Source organism: Condylostylus longicornis, unplaced genomic scaffold (assembly GCF_029603195.1).
Source record: "Condylostylus longicornis isolate FDR11 unplaced genomic scaffold, ASM2960319v2 ptg000013l, whole genome shotgun sequence".
Classification (NCBI taxonomy): domain Eukaryota; kingdom Metazoa; phylum Arthropoda; class Insecta; order Diptera; family Dolichopodidae; genus Condylostylus; species Condylostylus longicornis.
The window spans coordinates 17,510,964-17,533,411 of record NW_026577982.1 but is presented as its reverse complement, the minus strand read 5'-3'; the positions used below and the strand labels follow the sequence as shown (position 1 = coordinate 17,533,411).

The window sequence follows — 22,448 nt, the reverse complement described above, 5'->3', positions numbered from 1 at the left end:
GTGAATAAGGTCAAAAAAGTTTTTATATTCTTTACAAAATTTATGTGAATTTATTTTTTTTATATAGGTAATCATTACAACGGGGAATTAGTTTTTCAATATCATTTAAATTATGAAATTGAAAATTAATATTTATATACAATGGCAATAACAATTAAAATAAGTTTTTTTGTAAATGACATTTTGAATGCCACGTATGTTGTTGCATATCAGACGTAAATCTCTACAAACGCACAACAGTATTGATTGTGTGTGGTTGTTATTTATATTATTTATTTAAATCAAATTCAATAGGGGATGAGTTTATTATTATTTTCTTAGTTATGTAGGTAGGTAGGTAACATGTTGTTTTCTTGGAAGCGGAATATTTTCGTGTTGACTACTTTTTGAAGAATTTTGGTAATTCACATACCTCTAGCCAAGTAAAGGGGAGTATTCCAACAAAATAAAAACCACAAGAAAATTTTTATATAAATACATATTTTAAACGTGATACTGAATATAACTGTGTTGATATTTTAGGTTTGTTAATTTAAGACCTATAAATCTAAAGTAAAATCTCACTCCAATGTAATGGCCAATACTCTACGTCATATTATTTTCATGGTTGTATATTTAAATGTCGATCGAATAGAATAATAGATTAAATTTAAACAATCTCCAGTTGTATGAAAAATTGTATTTGCTAAATTAGAGTAATTTTAAAACTTTTGTCTTCTATCCTAACGTTCTACCTTGACTTATAAGTGGCAGTGAAAATGTGTACAATGTTCCTATTGTAAAGACAATATAGTTGAATAATATTTTCATCATAGGAATGGTCATACTGCCACAATTTCGTTAAGTAAAGGTCAAATAAAACTAAGGTCAGATATCGAATTCGAACTTTAAAATTAAAAGAAAAATTTTTTTTAATGATATATAATTCTGTTTTATTTATTTTTTATACAATTATTTCTCTTCTTCATCATATCCTCTTCATTAAACATTAAACTAAAATTTCACTTTTATTTTTTTTTACAAATTTTATTTAGAATTTTTTTTTTGAATTTTTTTTTTTTGAATTTTCAAAGAATGTTTTACAAACAATCGATTATATAATAATTATATTTAACTTAACTATGTTTAGACATCCTTCTGTGGTTGTTCATCATTGTGTACATGATTTCTTCTTGTATTTTCATTCTTCTTAATATCATTTGTTTTAACTAATTATTTTTTTTTGTTTTTAAATAAAGTGAAATTATATAATTTATAATAATTTTCCATTTAAATTTATAATCATAACCTTCATCATAGAAAAAAAAATCCGTTTTTATTAAGAAGCCAGATTTTCAATATAACGTTGGAAAGAATTATTTTTTGGAAATAAAAATTGAACAATAATTTCAAAATTTGTTAAACGAGCATGAATCTTGTTCTTAAATGGAATAAAAAATTAACATAAAATAAGTACATACAGGACCTTTTTGTTCCTAGGAAGCAACATATTTGAATCTAAAATATTATTTACACTGCAACTGTTATCTAGAGTAATTTAGATACGTAAGTGTTTTCAATTGTATAATTTAATAAATGTGAAAGAAGACTAAATGCACAAAATACTCGTACCAGGATGATATATTTGTACATAACATAGTTTATAAATTAAAAAATAATTAGTTTCTAAGTGAAACCAAACTAAATTCTTAAATTGTCAGCTTGTTAATGCAAACTAGGAGTTCATTTAATCAATAAAAGACCTTCTGATGAAAATGTAACTAATTTATCCTTATAAGAAAGATTCATCACTTTAGGAAAATAAATTATGCATTAACAAAATTGTCACAAATGCGAAACAAATGCTTTGGACCTAGTTCTTGTTTGCAATAACCTTCAATTTTCCAAAAGCTTTATAAAAATATTTCTAAAATCAAATGATTGGTAAAGTGTTTTGGAATTGTTATTTCGTTTAAAAAACAAAATAATTGTGTAAAACAGCAACTTTGAAAATTGAAATTAAATTAAAAAGGAATTTTTCAATTATTGAATTTTTAATCGTTTTGAATGCTTTCTTTGATTACTAGGATTTCCTTTGGATTTGCTCTTAATATTCTTTCCCATAGTTTTAAGTATTTTATTTATTGCTCTATATCGGCATTTTCTCTCCTATATATAGACTTTTCTTCAATCATATAAATGAAATTTTATTGAGAATCAAATGATTTTTTTAAATTTACATTATATTCTAAATTTGTTCATTTTTTTGTTAATTATAGTGTATTATAACTTTTATTTTTTATACAAATTTTTAAATAATTTTTCATTAGGAATTTTTTTTTTGTAATTTTATTTTTTTGGAAAATATATTTACTGGAATATTTTACAGATGTGAAATTTTAATGAAAAAATTTTAATTATTTTTATGTTTTTAATTTTATTTAAAAATTATTTAAACAATACATATAATTAATATTTATTTATATAATATAATTTATAGTAAATTAAGGAATTTCTTATTATTTATGTGTTGTTTTTTCTTTTGGAAAATTTTTAATTCTCGCTGATTTAATTTCTATTTATTATTTATAATTAAATTTTTTTAATGAAAATAATTTGTTTTATGTTTTTTTTCTAATTTCTAATTTTTATATAAATATTTACAATTTTTTTTTGGAATTCAAATTATAAACTAATATTTTCAATAACAGTAAATCGAAAATACATATAAATGGAAAAAAATCTTTTCTTGACTGAATAAATCAGGAGCGGCATGGTTATAAGGGAAAGGGTCAACACAGTTCAAATATAAAATAATTAATTTAAAAATTTGATTAATACTCGTGTGACAAAGCATGAACTCTAAATAAGTAAAACGCAACTGTTAAAGGTTTAAAATATAAACCGATACATATTGATAACACTTTTTCATTTGTATTGTAAAATGTAATAAAAAATCTTCTTTGCAGTCTTGGAAATATTACTTCAATAAATGGTTTAAATTTGCTAATTGAATTTTGCTGAACTAATATTTTGATATTATGCGTGAATGAATGCAGTGTTTTAATTTTAATCACTGCCGCCCCTAATTTAATACACACGTTAAATTTTGCTTTATACTATTTCAGTTCTAAATTTTATTTGCCCAAAAAAGGGTAAAAAAAAATAAAATTATTTTATAATTATTTTTTTTCATATTTTTCTCAATTATTTTGCACAAATAAAGGCAGTTTTCATTTAAATTTTTTCAAGCTTTAACATATTTTATGTTCATAATTTACTCAAATTGCAATTATTCTATAATTCTTTTTGTTTTTAAATTTTATAATTAATTACATAATATTAGTAATGATAATTAGAATATAAATAATAAAATTAGAAATAAACATATTTTATCACTTATAATTTTCGTTTAAATCGCAGGTTTACAAAAATTGCTGCTTCTTCTTTTAATTTAGTAGTAATTTATTAGTGATACGTTTTCGAGATATGTTGCTTTTTCCTTTAAATTTATGCTAAAATTAAAATATTTTATTATTTTTACAAATTAAATAAAAGTATTACATTTAATGAAATGTTTATATTTTTTTTTGTAACATAAGAAACGATTGGAAAAAAGTTTAAAGTTTTCGGTTTCGTTTTTATTTTTTATTTTAAAACATTAAGTCCTCCGTAAATATTAAACATTTTCAACAGATTTCTCATGATTATTACAAACAATATTTAAAAAGATATTTAAAACCTGCGATTTTCCAATTATTATATATAATTTGTGGGTAATAACTTATTATAGGTCTTATACATCAACGGCATAATTATTGATGATGTTGATGATGGTGATAATGATGATGATGATGCTGATGATGATCTTGAGCCCAATGGCGACAGTAATGAGCCTGTATTTGTTGTTGATACGGATTTAAATAGATCTTTCGATTTTATTTTGAGGATATCCTACACCATATTGACATATTTGTCCTGTGGTGACATATAATCTAAACCATTTTGTGAAAATGCTTGCGCTGACATTGACCCGCCAAAAGATGAACTTGGTGATAAACCAAAATTTGAAGCTCCATAACCAGAATGGCCCATATTGTAATTAACTTGATTCTGATTACTAAAATATTCCATTTGGGAATAATAACTTGGTGTTTGATAATTATTTGGATATTGATTGTATTGATTATGCCAAAAATTATAAGATTCATGATTAGAGACATAGGGATGCGTTGAATGTGCTGCTTGTGCAGCTTGTTGTGCTGCATGTGCAGCACTCTGTGGTGACATTGGTGTTATTGGTGGTGATGGTGTTGTAATACTTGAACTAGAATCCATTGGTGTAATATTACCGCCAGGCTGTAGTAAACGAGGATTTGTAGCATAAACACCACTGTTTGCCGCAACAGCAGCTACAGCATGATGTTGATGTGCAGCGGCCGCTGCAGCTACAGCAGCCATTTCGTCTTTTATTGAATCATATGCACGTAAATTTTCGGCTGTTGCTGCTGAAACGCTTGAATATCCTGAACTACCAGATAAATGTTCTTTTTTGCAAACTACACTAACAGGACTAACTGAGGTGGCGGGTGTAGGTAAAATAGGTGATGAATTATGACCAGCAGGACCACCCCCACCTCCACCAGTACCACTACCACTACCTCCGCCACCGCCACTGCCGCTACTATTGCTACCTGGAGCTGCACCAGCCATTGAACTAAGTGGATTAACTGAACCAGAACCCGTTGGTGGTATACCACCAACTGTCGTTCCACTACCGGATGAACCTGATCCTGATCCATTATTCAAACCATGATGATGACTCATTGAATGTGAATTTAAAAATGAGTTATGATGCGATGATTTGCTTATACTGGAACCAGGCCCTGAATTGCCTCCACTAGAGCCGCCACTTGATGATGCTGATTTATTACCTGAATTCGATGATGAGGGACCACCAACACCACCACTACTTCCACTATTTCCTGATTTCGATGATGTGTTTGCACTTGATGATGAATTATTATGACTACTACTTGAATTATTATTCGATGAATTACGATTTGATGATGAATTACTAGAATTTGAACTTTTTGTATTACCACTTAAGCTATTGGACTGTTGTTGTTGTTGCAATTGTTGCCGACATTTTGCACGACGATTTTTAAACCAAACCTGCAATTAAGAATAAATAATTGTTATTAAACAAAATGTTATATTGAATAAGTTGAAAAAAAAAATATAAAATGAACAAGCGTTGAAGACGAGGATAATTTTGAGAAAAGAATATCTGAAACAAGACGTCAAAGTTGCAAAATTATTTTAATGGTTATTTCGTAAAAATTATTTCGTCCCCAAGAATAGAAAATACTGACTTTCCTTATAAAAAAGTGTATATTTTGTCGTTTTTATTTTGAAATTGTTTGGTAAAATTTGTGTGATAAAAAATCCTTTTTGCTAGATAAAAAAAACAACCTATAGAAAAGAACTACACGCAAAAAACTGTCATCACATGTCAAAGAGGCAATGTATATTTAAAGCCCAGATGTTTTCTGTGATAAATTTTCGCAAAGTCTTGATTATATGGTAAAATATTACTCAAATAAAATACTCATATTTTTATACGTAGTGAATTTATATATACACATATTATGTGCAAACATGTTTATAAAAAAAACAGGAACACGAAAAGAATTTAGAACAAAGTGACGAAAAATTCAGATTATAAAAGGTATTTAACACTAGGCTCTGAAGTCTATTTTTTATTTATATGTGAAATAGAAATTTTTTGCTTAGTAAGTAAAACAAAATGTAATGTACAATATTGGAGTATTGCCTCAAAAGCATTCTCATTTCGACAAGGTTGCCCAAAGTAACTTTTAGAAACTGAAAATTGCAATTTGAAAACGTATTACCAAGATTTAACTTTTGAAATACCGTACATCAAGGTATTAGGAATCAAAAACAAACTATATCAGTATTTAATGATTATTTTTACAAAACTAGTTTTTCTACTACTTTACTTTAGGGTTCGTAAAATTTGTTGATACATTTGAAAACTATAGCTGTTGTTAATTTTTCAGAACTTTGTTTATTTTGTAAACAAATTACATGACAAAATTTTTTGTTTTTTTTTGTTGAAAAGACAACAATGTTTGGTTACTTAGGACCCCATATGTTTATTCAAGTGACATTTAGAACATTTCACTTTTCACTCATTCTCTTTTTATTCAATTTCCCCTTATATTTGTTACATACTTACATTTCTTTATCATCAGTTCACATTTTCTATTGCAAGGATGTTTTCGAATATGAAATAAATTTAGTTTCCCTTTAGTTTTTTTTTTGTTGTCCATTCACGCCAAAAATGTGGCAAAAAAATTACTTAATTCCGATGTAATAATTTGCAAGAGCTTGTAATTTTAAAATTCATAATTTAATTTGAACAATTCTAAAGATAATGATTTTTGATGATATCGGAAATAATTTTTCATTTAAACGTTTTCTTTGATCAATGGAAAGATAATGATTCAATTTCCAAATCAAATTTGGTATCAAAAAGATAAGAATATCAAAAGATATTTTTTGGTTTTCTCAATGACAAAATTTAACGCCTCCTAGACAAGTGTAAAGTTTTAATATTAATTTTTCTTTTAACTTTGTGAAAAACGTAAGCTTTAAACATGGAGGTTGCCAATAAATTTTGGAAAGCAAAATTTTAATTGTTTCGTTATTTAGTTTAAATTTTTCTTATTTATTTTTGTTATTCCATTTATACTCGTAATTATCAGAGTAATCCAGAGATTTCTGTTTTAAAATGCTTGGGAGAATAGAAAATCTAAAACCCTAGCATATAAATACAGTCGGAGTAAAAGTATTTTGCATAATACTTCAAAATTAACCTATTCGAAAAACAACTATTTTTTGAATTTATTTAAATAAAAATTTAAATACAAAACCAAACATAAAACTTTGAGTGAAGAATTCCTTCTCTGTTGAATCATCAACTAAAAAAGACAAAATCTCAAAGACTACATTTTTAAAAGTTTTTCAAACCTGTTAACAGTTACATCAAACAAATAGACACTTGACAAGTAAATATCATTTTTAAACCATTTCATGTTCCGTTTAATTTACCAATTTACAAATAGACAAAGAACCCACAAGTTTTTTCTAATATTTACGGTCTTTTTCAATGCATTTTAAAAATATTTAAAAAATTTAAAATCAAATTTTTGTTATTTTTTTTCAAAAAAAAAAAAATTTCCTTTATTTTTCTCTCATAAAATCAATTAAAATACCATAATGTAGAGGAATAAAATTACCGATTTGATTTCATTCCCATCTTCAAACAAACTAAATTTAGTATAATCAAATTTCATCAAAACAATTTGATTTGATTCAGTAATTTGAGCGCAAATAATGAAATTCGATATGCCTTGTTAATTCACTTGTGTTACCATTTACCCCATCGTAAAAGCGAATTTCATATAAGGAAGCAAATGAGAATTAAAGGAATACATCTACTATGAAGTGTGTTTGAGAATAAAGACTGTGAGTAAATCATTAAAGAAATAAATAAATTCAATCAAATGGCTGAGTAAGCCCACAATCAAAGTTGATATTTTCATTCCGATTTTTCACTTTGTCTTTTTTTTTTAATTCGTCATAGAAAAGTAGAAAATCCTTTTGAATAACTACAAGAATACTCTTCAAGGAGGTGGGGATTTATTTGGCCCTTTTATCAAAAAATTCATTTTCTTATGAATTTTTATTTTTTTAAAATGATATTTAAAGGGGGAGAATTTTATTCATTAGAATTGCAAGTGATTCCATAAAAAGCAAAAAACACATTATTGTCATATAAAAGTATCTTAAATTGAAAAGGGATCATATTAAAGATATTTGGTGACTATTAGATATAAGTAGTTACATACATATATTACCCATGTGTAGTCGTTTTTTTATGGGGTAAAAATATGATAAGATATTTAAATTTTTGGGCAGATGAAGAAGTGGTTTATCAGTGTAAAATGAATTTAATGCTACTTACTATCATAGTTGTGTATTAGCTCTTGACTAATTAATAGTGTACAAGCATAATTATGTACAAGCATAAGTAATAAGATATGTCTTATAAATTATAGTCATGAATTATATGATTCCAATGGGTTAATCGATTGGTTAAAGAAAAGACAACAGATAATTGAAAGCACCTATTATTACAATAGATTCCTACATTTATTAAAATATAACACGTAAACATTTTAATTTAAAATGAACCATAAAATTTGATAGCAAGTGTTCACCTAAAATGATTTAAAGATGTTTTTGGACCCATTAAACCTTATCGCGACTCTGAACAAGAAAAATTCATTTACCTAAAGTTCTTAGATAATCATATGACTAAATCTTAGAAGTAAAAATTATTGTTTCTCAAATGGTTTCAGTTTTAAGCTTTAACTTAACATTATAAAAATTTATAATTTAAATTTATTTAATCATAAAGTAGACTTGTAGTTCGTTCAGGGTTAATATTTTTTTTTTAAGAACTTAATAAAAACATTTATCTTCACAGTGAAAATATAATCGAGAAGAAAAAATTTGTTATTTTTCCCTTAAATGCAAACCAACTTCAAATTGAAAACAAATTAGGGTTGTCTAAAATCTGAATGGATGGATTTGTGAGTAACAATTACTATATACATACAGACGCATTTGTGCTTACATATATAAATATTATTGGGTGGTGTTTTCAATATTATTTAAAAGCCTCCCGCAAAATTATTTTTAACGTACATTAATTTTTTTTTCCATCCTATTTATTTATGTAACTTTGAGTGATTGCGTACGTACGTATAAAAATAAAAGGTCCTTTTTTGAATAAGAAAATATTTGGTTTGTAAAACAAAAACAAAAAACAATAATGACTGAATTATCAGCATGATTTTTCCCTTCGAGTATTATTAAAACTTTTGTAGTATAGTAGTGGCTAAAGTGATAATGTTGATGATTATGATGACTACGATGATTGAAATGAAAATAAACAATGCGTTTCATGTATTTTTTTGTACTCTAATACTTAAGATGTCAACGTTCTTGTATTTTTTCAACAAAATATTTTATGCAAAGGCAAATTGAAATGTTACAATTTTATGGAGATTTTAAAGATGAAAAAACATAAAGTAAAATCACAAATCAAGGACATTTTTTTATTTTTTTTAAGGAGTCGTGTGAAAAATGAAATAAATAATAGATTGCCGAATCTAAAATACACAAATATATTTATGTATGTATGTATTCATATAGACTCATATGGGTGTACAGAATACAATTTGTTACATGAACAAACCAATTCCAAAATTTTTATGAAATGTAGACAGAAAATAAGATCTCAAGAATAAATGAATAAATTTAATTAGAAAAACGAAATTGTTTTTTAATGTTATGGTAATGAGATTTTTTAAATAAAATTATTTATCGGAAAAGAAAATAGGATTTTAAATAAAATTCAAAAAATATTTGAAAAAAAAAGTGCTTTTAAGATTATATCTGTCTGTATAAACTCATTTATTTATAAATATATATGTTAGTTAAAATTTATTTGGAGAATAATCAGCGCAAATTTCGAAAACGAAATACATTTAGAAAATGACCAAATTTTACTGTTTTACAAATTTTTCTTTGACTGAAATTTGTAATTTTAAAAGCGAATAATTAGTCGACAAATCAAATATTCAAAAATGTCCCATTTATAATACTCAATTTGAATAGAATAAATAATTTGTCAAATTTGTATGAAGTTCCTATTTATTATTATAACCTAATTCATTATGTTAGTAAAATATCAGAAAACAATTTAAGCGCATTTACAAGTAAATATTCACAAAATTAATGTAAACTTTTCGAAAACAAGGACAAATGAAAAGTTTTACTTCTAAATTGTGAAATCAACATCATAAGTCATAAACAAAAATGCTGTATAAATCTACAAAATTTATTCCTTTCATTTTTTCAAATGTTTTTGAAATAAATTGAGATGTATAACAATTCATCTGTCAATAATATTTTACTTGAGATATTTTTTGTATAATTTTAAAAAGAAATTGCTGCAAATTATAAAAATATCAATAAATGAGCAATATCAAACCGCCTCTGAACCAAAACCATAATTTTAAACTATTTTGTAAAATGAAAAGAAAACATATTTTTCCTCCAATATAATTACCAAGTACAATATATAATTGTTATGTATAAAGGTATATTTAGTGTAAATTTTCATAATATCATACAGTCCCTTCACCTATATATTCATCGAATTTCACACTGAAAGAACCTATCAATGTAATTATTTTTGACTAAACATAACAACAAAAGCATCTCAAATTTACGATATGTAAATATATATATGTATGTATGTATGAACACATCTATTGCTTTTATATATTTGTAACATTAATATTTTTGTGTTTGCCCCTATTGTAATTTTTAGCAAATTTTCATAAAATGAACAAAACAAATTGAATAGTAAAAGTAAGGGGGATTTAATGAATCTTTAAAGAACAATTTGCCAGCTCATATTTATTTTTTCTTTTTATAATATTAAATTGAATGATGACATTTCAATTGTTGTATAGGTATAAACTGATAATTGCAATAATTTTTAATGGGGTTTCCAATTCAATACCTTCGAAAGAATGAAAAAATAATAATAAGAAAAAAATATCGAGAAATGCATTACATTTATAAGAGTGGAATTTTATAAGAGGAAGGACAAAAGGTCCTTGTTTATTTATTTTAAACAAAATTTAAGGTACATGTATACCTCAATATTTCATTTTGATAAAAATTGGAAAAGCATATTATAATTTTCTTTATAGAAATTATAAATTTTTTAACAAAAAGAAGAGCTAGGGTACAATAATGTTAATATTGAAGGATGAAATGAGTGCAAACAAGCTGTCATACAGTTTTATACAATGTAATTTGGTATGCAAGAATAATAAAAGAATGATTTTCAAAATTTGTTTTTAATATTTACATTAATATTTGTTTACAATTTTACAAAATCTATGAATCTAGAATGTCCTTTTTAATTGTATTTTTTTTTTAATTTCAAAAATTACGTACCTAAAATATTTTTCTTAAATCAAAATGAAATCTTATTTTTCAAATATTTGGATGTTAATATTGATCTTCAATATATTTAACAATCGCACTGTTGAAATAGGTCTCATTATTCATTTTACAGTTTTCATAAGAATATTTTGTGATCTATAGATTAATGAATTTTTTTGAAAATTTTATTTTGTTTTCGGTTTTGCAATACTTTTTGAAAAGTGTGTAACAACGTTATTGCATAAAATGGAACCAAAAAAAAAAGGAATCATATTATTTTCTCCTGATTACTGTAAATGAATACATGTAAAATATAAATATGTAAAAAATGTAATGATAATAACAATTTTATTGGACACCTATGTAAACAATACCTAGTGTAACAATGCGTTGAATAAATTCGTATGAATTTATATTTTGCAAGAAAGCACCTTTCCTTTAAAAAATACTCCAAAACTATTTATGATTGCCAAAAATGCCATTTTAAAAATTTTGAGGAACTATAGTAGAGTTGGGATAATAAAAAAAATTTCTCTTAGCTGAATATCCGACGCCGAAGAGAGAAGTAAAATAAGTAAAACATCCCTTTTTGAATTTTTTTGGAAATGTGCTTCAAAGTTCGTATATATAAGACCGTTGTAATTGAATGAAGTAATTATATTTTTAACAAATATCTATGGGACTTTATATTTGTAAAGAATATCTCTACACAAACAATTACATAATAACTTCGAGCATTTATTCAAAGGATTTTGTTCTTATTTCAGAATGCTGCGTAAGGGCACTGAATCTGCACCTTTTCCTTTAATTTTTTTTACATTTTTATTTTTTTTCCTTAAATTTCTCGGAAAATACAAAAATATTTTTAATAATTTATGCAAATAAACTTAATTTTCTATTACTACCCATTGCTTTCATTCGAAATACTTTTATAACGGTTTTCTTCTTAATTGTGGTATCAAATAGTCATTATTTTGTTAGATTCTTTCCATTTAACGCTTTTATTTGAACATTGTGAAATTTACCATGTAAAAGTATCATAATATATGAATGCGTTAGCATATTGTAAACTTCCACATGGGCACTTCTGCTTCTCTTTTCTGTTTTTTTACAAAATATATTTTTTCTGAAATGTTTACTTAAAAGATTTCAGTTGACAATAATTGTTAAAAATTCTATTCTTGCATTAAAAAAGCAATTTACAGACACTGGAAAAAGTAATGTACATAGATGTTTTAAAATTTTGATATTGCCAAAGGATATGTAAATTTCTTATTAAAAATTTAAAAATTTAAAAATCTCTACTAAAATATTGAGGTAAATTTTATTTTTACTTTTTGTGGATTCAAATCATTGTAATTCATTTGAATAAATTTCTTGCTGCTGTTGCTGTAATTGTAGTGTTCTCTTTTCAGTTAATTTTTATATTCTTTTGTTACTCAAAAATGCTTTTAACAAGTATGTACTTTTAAACTAGCGCATACTAGTTATGTTTATTTGCAAAAAGAATTTTACTTTTAAACAATAGATTTTGTTTTTAATACAAAAGATTGAGAGCACCTTTTTTATTTTACTTAAACGTTTTAATTATTTTAAGGCTGATTACGTGAAAAAGGAAGAAATGTACAAAAGCACTAAAATATGGTATATAGAAACTCAAGAATCTACAATTGAGAAATACAGAAAAACACAAAATGGGTAAGTATATATAACAATTCAATTTAAGCAGATTAAAAAATTTGAAAAATATGCAAACACAAGAAAAAAACATTTTCCAACCACTTGAATATGCGATGTAAGAACACTTCTGATAGGATAAAAAAATTTTTTGACTTATGATGTTGTTTTAAGTGGTTGGTAGGTTTTCCATTTTTTATTTGTTTCTTCACAAAAAAAAAAATTATTCCATTGTTATAAAGCAAAATGAAAAAAAAATTATTGCTTGGAACTATGTTTGCCAAAATGTGAGCCTTCTGGTTGTTTTTGTTTAATTTTTTGAAACTTGAATTAGGTAATATTGTGTTCCCCTTTTATCATGGTAATCTTAAAAATATTTTATTTATTACCGTATATAAAAATTGCAAAACTAAAAGAGGAAGAAAGAATCACCGTCGCCCATTTTGATTTTTTTTAAAGGAAATGCTAATCAACATTGTTTTTTATATAATTATCATTATAGAGCATACATACGTAATATAAAAAGTCTTCACTTTTTTGAGAATAAGAATTTGCGTATGTACTCGTACCAAAATGTAATTGAGAGAAGTTGTTTAGATAAAAGCATCTAACAATTACGTTTCTTTCTAATCGCACATTGTCAACTGATTCAATAATTTTTTGGAGAAAAAAAATATTGCTGAGAAACAACAAATTATGAAAAATAAACCAAGCGCTAATAATTAGAGATTTATTAAAGCCTTAATGTTGCACCTACAGGCATCCGATATAAAATTTTTCACGTCCTTTTGTATCTTCAAATATGGTTCTTTAATTTTATGAATCACGAATTCAATATTTTTTAGCCATTTTTTTGTTAATTTTAAAACCTTTGAATCGCTTAAAAAAAAAACTGTCATTTCAAATCTTATTGTAGTTTATTTTTGAAATTCCTTCTTTCTTTAAATTTAATGTTATTCGGAAACGTTTGAATAAAAAATATTTAACATTATTTTGTTAAATATTTTTTATTAACCTTCGTGAAGGTTAAATTAACTTTAGCACGGAATTTATAACCGCATGAAGGAGTCATCTGCGGTATGGACATATATACATATTCTTGGTTGACATTGCCTTCCATCCATCCGTCCTCCCGTCAATCATCCATTTGCATCATAACTCAAAAACGAATATAATAAAAGAATAAAACAAATGCCACCAAACTTTCACAAGTTTTTTCTTCAATTCGGAAAGGAGGTTCGGGTAACTACCATACAACTAAAAGATATTATTTTAAATATTTCGAAAACTAACAGAAATATGTATATGAAATTTTGTATGCGTGTTTCCAATTACATTCTATATACGTTCTAAAAATCTGAACGTATGTTCAATTGAATGGCTGCACTGCTTCGGGTAGCTGCCATATAACTCCAAAAGCTAATTTTAAATATTCTGAAAACTAATAAAGTTAGATTCATTAGACTTGGTAGTTACGTGCCCAACATATCCTTGAAGTTTTTTTTAGAATGCCTTGAATGGTTCGGGTAGCTGTCATACAACCACAAAAGCTTATTTTTAATATTCGTAAAAATAAGAAGGTTAGATTCATGAGACTTGGCAGTCATGGTTTAGACATATAGATAATGTTTTTGTGGAATGGTTTGATATATCCTGCTAACTGCCATACAATCTTGAAAGCTAACTCAAAATATTTCAAAAATAAGCTTTTATAGGTAAATTGTCAAGATACAGGACATAGTTCAATTCTCCTATACTTGTGCACGTGCATGTGCATAGTTTCATTTTTGTTTGGTTGGATGACTTCCTTCCCTTTCAAATTAAAAATTTTAGTGTAAATTATAAGATGAAACGAAAGAAGACCACATCAAATATAAATAATAATTAAAAAGGAAACAAAAGAAACTAAGAATTTGGTAATAAAAATGGAAGTCTTTGACTTTTAATTTGTGCCGCTTACGTTTTGTTAAATCGAATCCATTACTAAAAAAAAATATGTTTAACCTGAACGCAAATATTCCCTTTCGTAATAATTTATATTCTGTAACGGTCATTAATGAAAATTAAATACACAATATAAATAAAATTTTTGTTTGGCTTCCCGCATCATTATTATAGCTATATCCTTCCTGCTTGTAACACTTTTATATTTATTTCAAATCCTTAACCTCCCCCGTATCTTCATTTTCTTATTAGTTTTTATTATTTCTTATTTCTAGGTTTTGTTATGTTTTACACTTAACTTTAATATTATCACACTAATAATAGTAAAGATTTCCCTAACAAGAATAATAATAATATTAATTTATCCTTATACAAAATTACTACATTATTAATTTTAACGCTTTATATATTTTTTGTGTATGTATTATTGTGTCATATAGTATGCAATGAATGCGTATATAGTTTTATAACATCACAAATAGAAATATGAACCCCGGGTGCCAATAACATGATCAGAAAACAATGGAAAACTGTGAAAAAAGTAACTGAAAAGAAAAACAAATTAAAACGGTATGTCATAAATAACCGTAATTATCCGTATCAGACATATTGGTGGCAGGACTAAAATTTAGAGACTTTATTCCTTTCCTTTTGTTTATTTTCATTATGATTCTTTTTTATTGTTATTATTATTAGTTTTATAATATATTCCTGCTGTTATAATACTGTAATAAATAAATGAATTGATCGAATTGAAAATTTGTAAATGTACACATGCATAAATATCTCTATTTAATATGTGTTCAAACATTATGTACTTGTACTTACAATGCGGGGAATATATTTCTATTAACAAAATATTTGGTACGTGATGAAGGCGACTTTCAAGGAATAATAAGGTCATATTTTTTTTCTTAAATTAAATATGGCAATGAATTATATATCGTATATATTACACACATATATATATATATATATATATATATATTTTCCTTCGATGGTTTTTTTATTGGCTTTTATATGCTCCTGTAAGTAAACGATTAACTCTATTTACATGTTTGAATACATACACAGTTTCATATAAAATTATATTTTGTTCATACTTTTTTATAAAAATATTTTCAACCGTTGTCTACAATTTTGGTAATTTTTTGATTTATTCCATTTTTATATTGGTTTTTTTACAATACAATATTTTTATGGTATAGGAGAACTAATGAAATTGACTGTAAATAAATAAAATCAATTAAAGTATTAACCTATTTAATTAAAAACAAACTAAAAATAATTCTAAAAAAAAAGTTAAATATTTTAATAAATATTGAGTATGGTTTTATGGAAGAACTGTTTTGTAAACATTACTTCTAAAAAAAGAAAAACCTACGTGCATTAAGTATCTTCATATTAAACTTTATATTTCTAGTATAATACTCGTAACGACGCATTTACAGATCTTGCCTGCCGAGGTTTGTGTGTCGCTTTTTTCTTTAGTGGGTGAAAAGAAAGTGAGTTAGATATTCATATAATGTTACTTTCAATTGAAAAAAATTTTCCAAAAATATATGAAATTCAATTACTATTTAGTCATCTCGTTTTATACGGTTACAAAATTATTCTTAGTTTTTAATGTTCTATCAATCTTTATTTAAATTTGTTGCCTTAAAAAACAAATTTTGGCATAGGACTAAACTGCAAACTATAATTGAAAGAAATAAAAATTTTGAAATGAAGCTGACTAAAGAAACGAGAAATGGAAAAAGGTTCTTAAACAATTCCTAAGACTCTTAAAAGAAGTGTCAGTCACTTAAAATACAAACAAAATTTTGGTTTGCAAATGGAGAGTAGATTCATTAAAGAAATTTGTTGTTTGTGTTTTGTAATTTTATTTTTAATATTTTAATTTTATATTTATTTTTAATTGTGGAACAACAAAGACTCGTTGGCTGAAGAGGGACTGGCAAGAACGAGAGATCTGATGTATTAAGCACTCTCAGTATATACTATACGGTTAGCATTTTGATGAGATACTGATTACAGGAAAAAATGGCAAGTAGACTTAGCATTTCCTAATTGGATGTGTGTCGGGGCTTCAAGGAACATCAGCGTTTTTCAGAATGTGCTCTGCCACAGGTCCACAGTCTTATGCAGTGGAGAAGATAGTTTTTGGGGGGATTCGTCTGAACTTCTTCAAGGGGTTGACATGGACTTGCTATCGGCCTAGCGGTAGGTAACTAACTAGCTAACTAAACAAGTAAGTTATAGAACAAGGATGATAAAATGTAGCGTTAAAATTATTTAAAATAAACATTAAGATATAATTTAACAAAAAAAGTGTTGACGTTAGCTTCAAATACGATGTCAATTATTGTAGACATGGTAAAAATGTTAATTTTTAATAACAATCGAAACAAAATATGTACTCGAAACCTAGAAAAATAACATAAAATTTTTTTTTAGAATGATAAGGAGAAAAAATAAAAGCCTAAAAATATGTAAAAATAGTTTTTCCCGCTTAAGTAAAGAATCCATAAAATGTTTGTCTTGTCTCTATTTTTATTTCACTTTTTTGTTTTAAAAGAAATGCTTATGTGGCGTCTCTTTGAACAAATTTTTTAAGTTTCAATTTCCTTTCTACTTTTATAAATTTAATTAAAGTTCTAAATTCGTAAAATGTAAAACTATACACACTGTAAAAGAAAGAAAGCGAAATAAAATATTGAATACAAAACAACAGTTATTTACCAAATATCATACGGAATCCTTAAAGTTTTGTTTTAAAATAAAAAAAATGTGGAAATGGAAAGTTTATTTAAATTTTTTTATTTTATTTCACAATACAACGAATGTATATGAAAATGTACGAGTATGTATGTATATAAATATATAAATTTAAAAATGCATGTGCACAAAATAATTATGCGGAATATGCAAACGTGTTTGAATGTAATTAGTTGTAGCATACTCCATGTAATTGTGTTAGCCGTCCAACTAAAATATTTTTTTCGATTGTGTAATTGCATATTAAACCGTTTTCAATTTTGCCTTTTTTTTCGAAAAATATTGGTTAAAGAATAATGTAATAATAATAATTTATATTTACAATTGTTAAAGACTTCTTCTCAAGTAATTGAAAACGAACTGTCATAGACATTTTAAAACTTCATTTGGAGGTCCATAGGCAAAACTATTCCACCCATAGCTGTACTGTTATATAGACACTCTTTTTGTGGATAATTTTAATGGATTTTCGAAATGTTAAAAAAAAATGTTAATTTTCACTTTGGAATAGACATATCTCTACCACGACAGCTACAAAAGCTTTTTAAAAAATTTTCCGATTTCCTAGTAAAAATATTTGACATCTAAATCTGGAACAAAAAAATGCGATCTGAAACAAAAAGTTCGTTATTCAATCGTTTACTTAATGAGTTTGCACTGTTTATGTGTTTTTGTAATTTTTATTGATAAATTAATTTTATTTAATTCTTTACTTGCGCATATTAGATGTGGTATCGTAAGTTAAACACACTTCTATGTAGGTTTTAAACACATTTATTAAGTTCATCTATTTACGGTTCCCGTATATGCATTGAAACACGGGTATATAATGTCATATATGCATTTGTACATGTAATTTAAGAAACATTTTACACAGTATGCACTCGTTGCCAGTTATTTGACGTCATTTAAAATATTTACAAAATTAATTTTTATTTATTTTGGAATAAAAATAAACTTGTTCTTTAATTCTATGATGAATTTCATTTTAATTTTTCTATTTACTTTTATTTCAAGAAGCCATTCAACAATTCCATATATTGTCATAGTTAGTATTTAGATATAGTTGTTAAATATTAACGTATAGTACAGTTAAGCATATGAAATGGAATAAAGAATTTCTATATTTTATTAAAACAAAAAAAGGAAAAAAAATATTGCATTTTTTGTTGCATTTTTTATATTTCATTTCAGTGTAAAAATATAATAGAAGTGAAAAAATTCATGCATGCAAATAATATACGCGCGTTCTTTTGCCTAAACTAATTTCGTTTTAGTGTAATTTTTCACTTTAAAATACCTGACAAAACAAAAAAAAAATTCGAATAGGAAAAGAAAATGTGAAACCATAAAAAATACACAACTGTAAAAAATGTGATACGTTTCGGATTTTCTTTTAAAATTTTCATTGCTCGTACTGAAATAGTAAAGAACAGAAAAAAACTAAAAAATGATAAGTTGCAAAATAGCTATTTTTTCCTCTATTGCTTTTTACAGCCATAAAATTGGAAACATTTTCAAAACGGTCAGACAAATTAATTCACTACAGTTTGCCTACTTTAAATTAAAAATTTACATTCCTTTTAATTGGTTGTTTTTCAAAAAAATTCTGACCATATTTGATTTTTCTTTACGAATAACGCTCCGAATTTAGTTCAATAAACAGTCAATTCTGGCAATATAAAAACACTCTGAGACAACCTAAAATACAAAGAAGAATTTTTAAGTTTTATAATGAAATTAATTGAAAATGATCGAACTATTCAACGCAAAATTAAATTCAGTTTTAATTTTGATGTTTTTTACATTTTTTTTATTTTTTCACTTCTAGGAATGAGCATAGGGCTCATTATGTTTTAATTTTCATATTTTTAAATACACAGTGTTAAAGGAGAATGTGCTCATTTAAAGGACTTTGAAAATAATCGACCACTTGTTTTTTTTGAATGCTATAGTCAATACTATAATAAACACAACAAAAGTTCTGTCATTTGAGATACAGAATTGTTTAAATAATAACAAAAACTGTGTTTTATAATTAAGAATTGTTATTGTAATTTTTTTATTTTTTACATTAAAAATTCCATAGCCCCAAGAGGATCCAATTAACTTATGTAAACTTGTAGTGGAATATTATTTAAAAATATTAGTAAGCTACAAAAGGATATGATATATCAATTGTTAAAATAATATTCTATGGCTACTTTCATATATTACTATTGGAAAATTAATATAATTTAACTAAATGGTATAATGAATTTTAAAGATAAAGTTGTAAAGTGCAGCATAGGTATATATTGGAAAAAAAAAACACTTTTATACGGAAATTTAAGAACTTTGTACGTCATTTTAAAAAAATTATTTGCGGGTATAGTATTTACATTTTGAAAAAAAAACTAGGGGTTTCATTAAAATTATTCGAAAACCGTAAAAAACACGAATGTTATTCCTATAACGGTAACAGTGTGCATAAATTGTATGTTGTAGAAATTTAATTTATTATAAAATTTGAGAATTTAAGTGAAGAAGTTTATTTCTAACGGGGAAAAATTATTGTTTACTTTTTTTTTCGTTTTTCAATTAAGCTTATTAATATTTATTATTTATTTTTCTTGGTTGTTTTAAATATCGAATTAATTATGAATATATGAAAATAACTTGTATTATACTTATACTTATAAGTTAATTTATAGTGATCTGACCGGAGTTTGAACCCGAGATCCTTCGGTTAAAGGACCGGTGCCATATACTATAAGTCACCGGTTAAAGGACCGGTGGTTAGTATACTATATTTAAATTAAAGTTGCATTTAAATTCGTGTTGGTAATGAAAAATCGTATTGGTGTGTTTTTTTGCAGATTAGGTAACACAGCTAAAATATATTAAATTGAGTTCAACAATTTATGACTTTGATTATTGATTAAAAAGAAATCATTAGACCCAATTCCTACTTGTAACTTGCTCAAATTTAGAATTGTTCATTTTCAGTAAAAATAAAACCCGACATTGTAGAACAAAATCAAAGTAACTCTTTAAGAAATTTCATTAAAAATTTTGCCATATTGTACATTGACCAACAATGTTAAAGAAATTTTTTCTTTCTTAAATATAGAATAGCATAATTTTATTCAAAATATTGTTGGCAGACAAAATTTAATTATAGAATACACATGGTGAAAAAATTTTTAAATATTACACTCACCTGGACTCTAGATTCGGGTAAATTAATTTTTAATGCGACCTCTTCTCTCATAAATATATCTGGATACCGTGTCTTTCCGAATAATGATTCTAAGACATCCAATTGAGCTCGTGTAAATGTTGTTCTTTCTCGTCGTTGTTTCCTCGTATTAACACCTGAAAAGAAAAAATTACCAAAACCACATAATTATTAATTATGAATAGCTACAGTAGATGCCTAAAGTGAGAGAAGTCCCTACGTACTTAATTTTTTTTCCTTATTGTAACTGCATTATATTTAGATAAATTTGATTTTAGTTGCAAAATACAGTTGTTTTTAGTAAAATTTTAATTGATTGATATAAAGGGTTTTACATAAATTTTTTGCTATATTTTGCAATATAAAAATTGACATAAACTTCATATCATAAATTACAGATATGTTATATAATACAAAAAATAAGAATGAAATGCAGTTAAAATAGACAAAAATGTGCACATGCAAAATATAATTTATTCGTATTTTGAATCAAAAGAATTTTGAGCCATTTTGAATTCATATAAGTATGTATACTTGTTTCACATAAAAACTTAACCAGGAAAGTACTACGTATAGAATTCCCCTAAAATTATTTTTTTGAAATATCACTTTAAGCATAATAAAAACCATTTCACATCCCTTCTATAATTCTAGATCAGAAATACAAATTCCAAAATAGAATACTTATGTACATACATATATGAAATAAGAGAAAAAAATTATTTTAGCCGCTGCCTCAATTTGAACTCATTCAAATGACACAGGGAAAGCCAAGAAAAAAAATGTCACCATCTGTGAAAAAATACATAAAGGAAATCCCCTACATTTATTTAATACATAACTGTTTACTTACATATTTATTTTCTAACAGTACATTACGCTTGTTATACGCATTTATGCGAGCACACATTTACATATTGAACTGAATACATGTACAGTTATATACCCAATAAACATGTATCCATTAGCTTATCTAAATTTTTATATTACCACATAAAATACGATACATATTTACATGCTTATATGTATATAAATGCTTACAAGTAAATAAACGCTTGATTTTCCTTTCTCAGAGAATGAAAAAAAAAGTTGACAGCTAACAACAGTCATGCAAATTAAATGATAGCATGATGATCATAAATTTAAATTATAAGCGGCAGCTTCCAACAGTGACATTTGTAACAAAAAACAGAATCGCGGAGAGAAAGAAATTTGCATTATATGCAAATAAAAGTTGAAAATAACAGTTCCTTTTTGAATGTTTATATTTATAAATGGAAACACAAACAAACATTTATTCATACGTAGTTATATACATATACATTAACAATACATACACATGTGTATGTTTACTTCGATAGAATTGCTGAAAAAAGTGATAGCTAGAATAACAAACCAATTTAAATTTATATTCGTATTTACTTATGTGTGGATGTACGTAACTGCTATTCAATTATGAAATATATACATACATATATACATACAAATATTATCATTCTATTATATACGACTTTTATTATTTTTATATTGCTAGGTTTCTGCTGACTAGGCGTCTTGATCGCACTGTTTTGAATGACAGTCCACGAAATATGGCGTTGCTTACAAATTTTTTTTACAATGAAAATAAAAACAAATAATTGCTCTCTTGAATTGAAATTTGTAATTAAAATTAAAGAGGGAGAAAATAAAAATTGCTTGCAATAAAAAATTAATTTTCATTTTTGCTTAATTT

The 22,448-nt window shown here is 25.4% G+C and overlaps 1 protein-coding gene across 2 annotated transcripts in view; it reads right to left on the bottom strand.

Annotated features, from left to right (window-relative positions):
• Positions 1 to 927: 927 nt before the first annotated feature.
• The window catches only part of LOC129605368 (homeotic protein ocelliless), a 64,741-nt gene continuing 43,220 nt past the window's right edge, over positions 928 to 22,448 (bottom strand). For both annotated transcript variants that reach the window (XM_055515079.1, XM_055515080.1), the window contains exons 3-4: positions 20,699 to 20,853; positions 928 to 5,154 (exon numbers count right to left, since the gene is read on the bottom strand). In XM_055515079.1, coding sequence (XP_055371054.1) covers positions 3,934 to 5,154; positions 20,699 to 20,853 — 1,376 coding nt within the window. In that variant the 3' untranslated portion in view covers positions 928 to 3,933. The remainder of the gene's footprint in view (positions 5,155 to 20,698; positions 20,854 to 22,448) is intronic.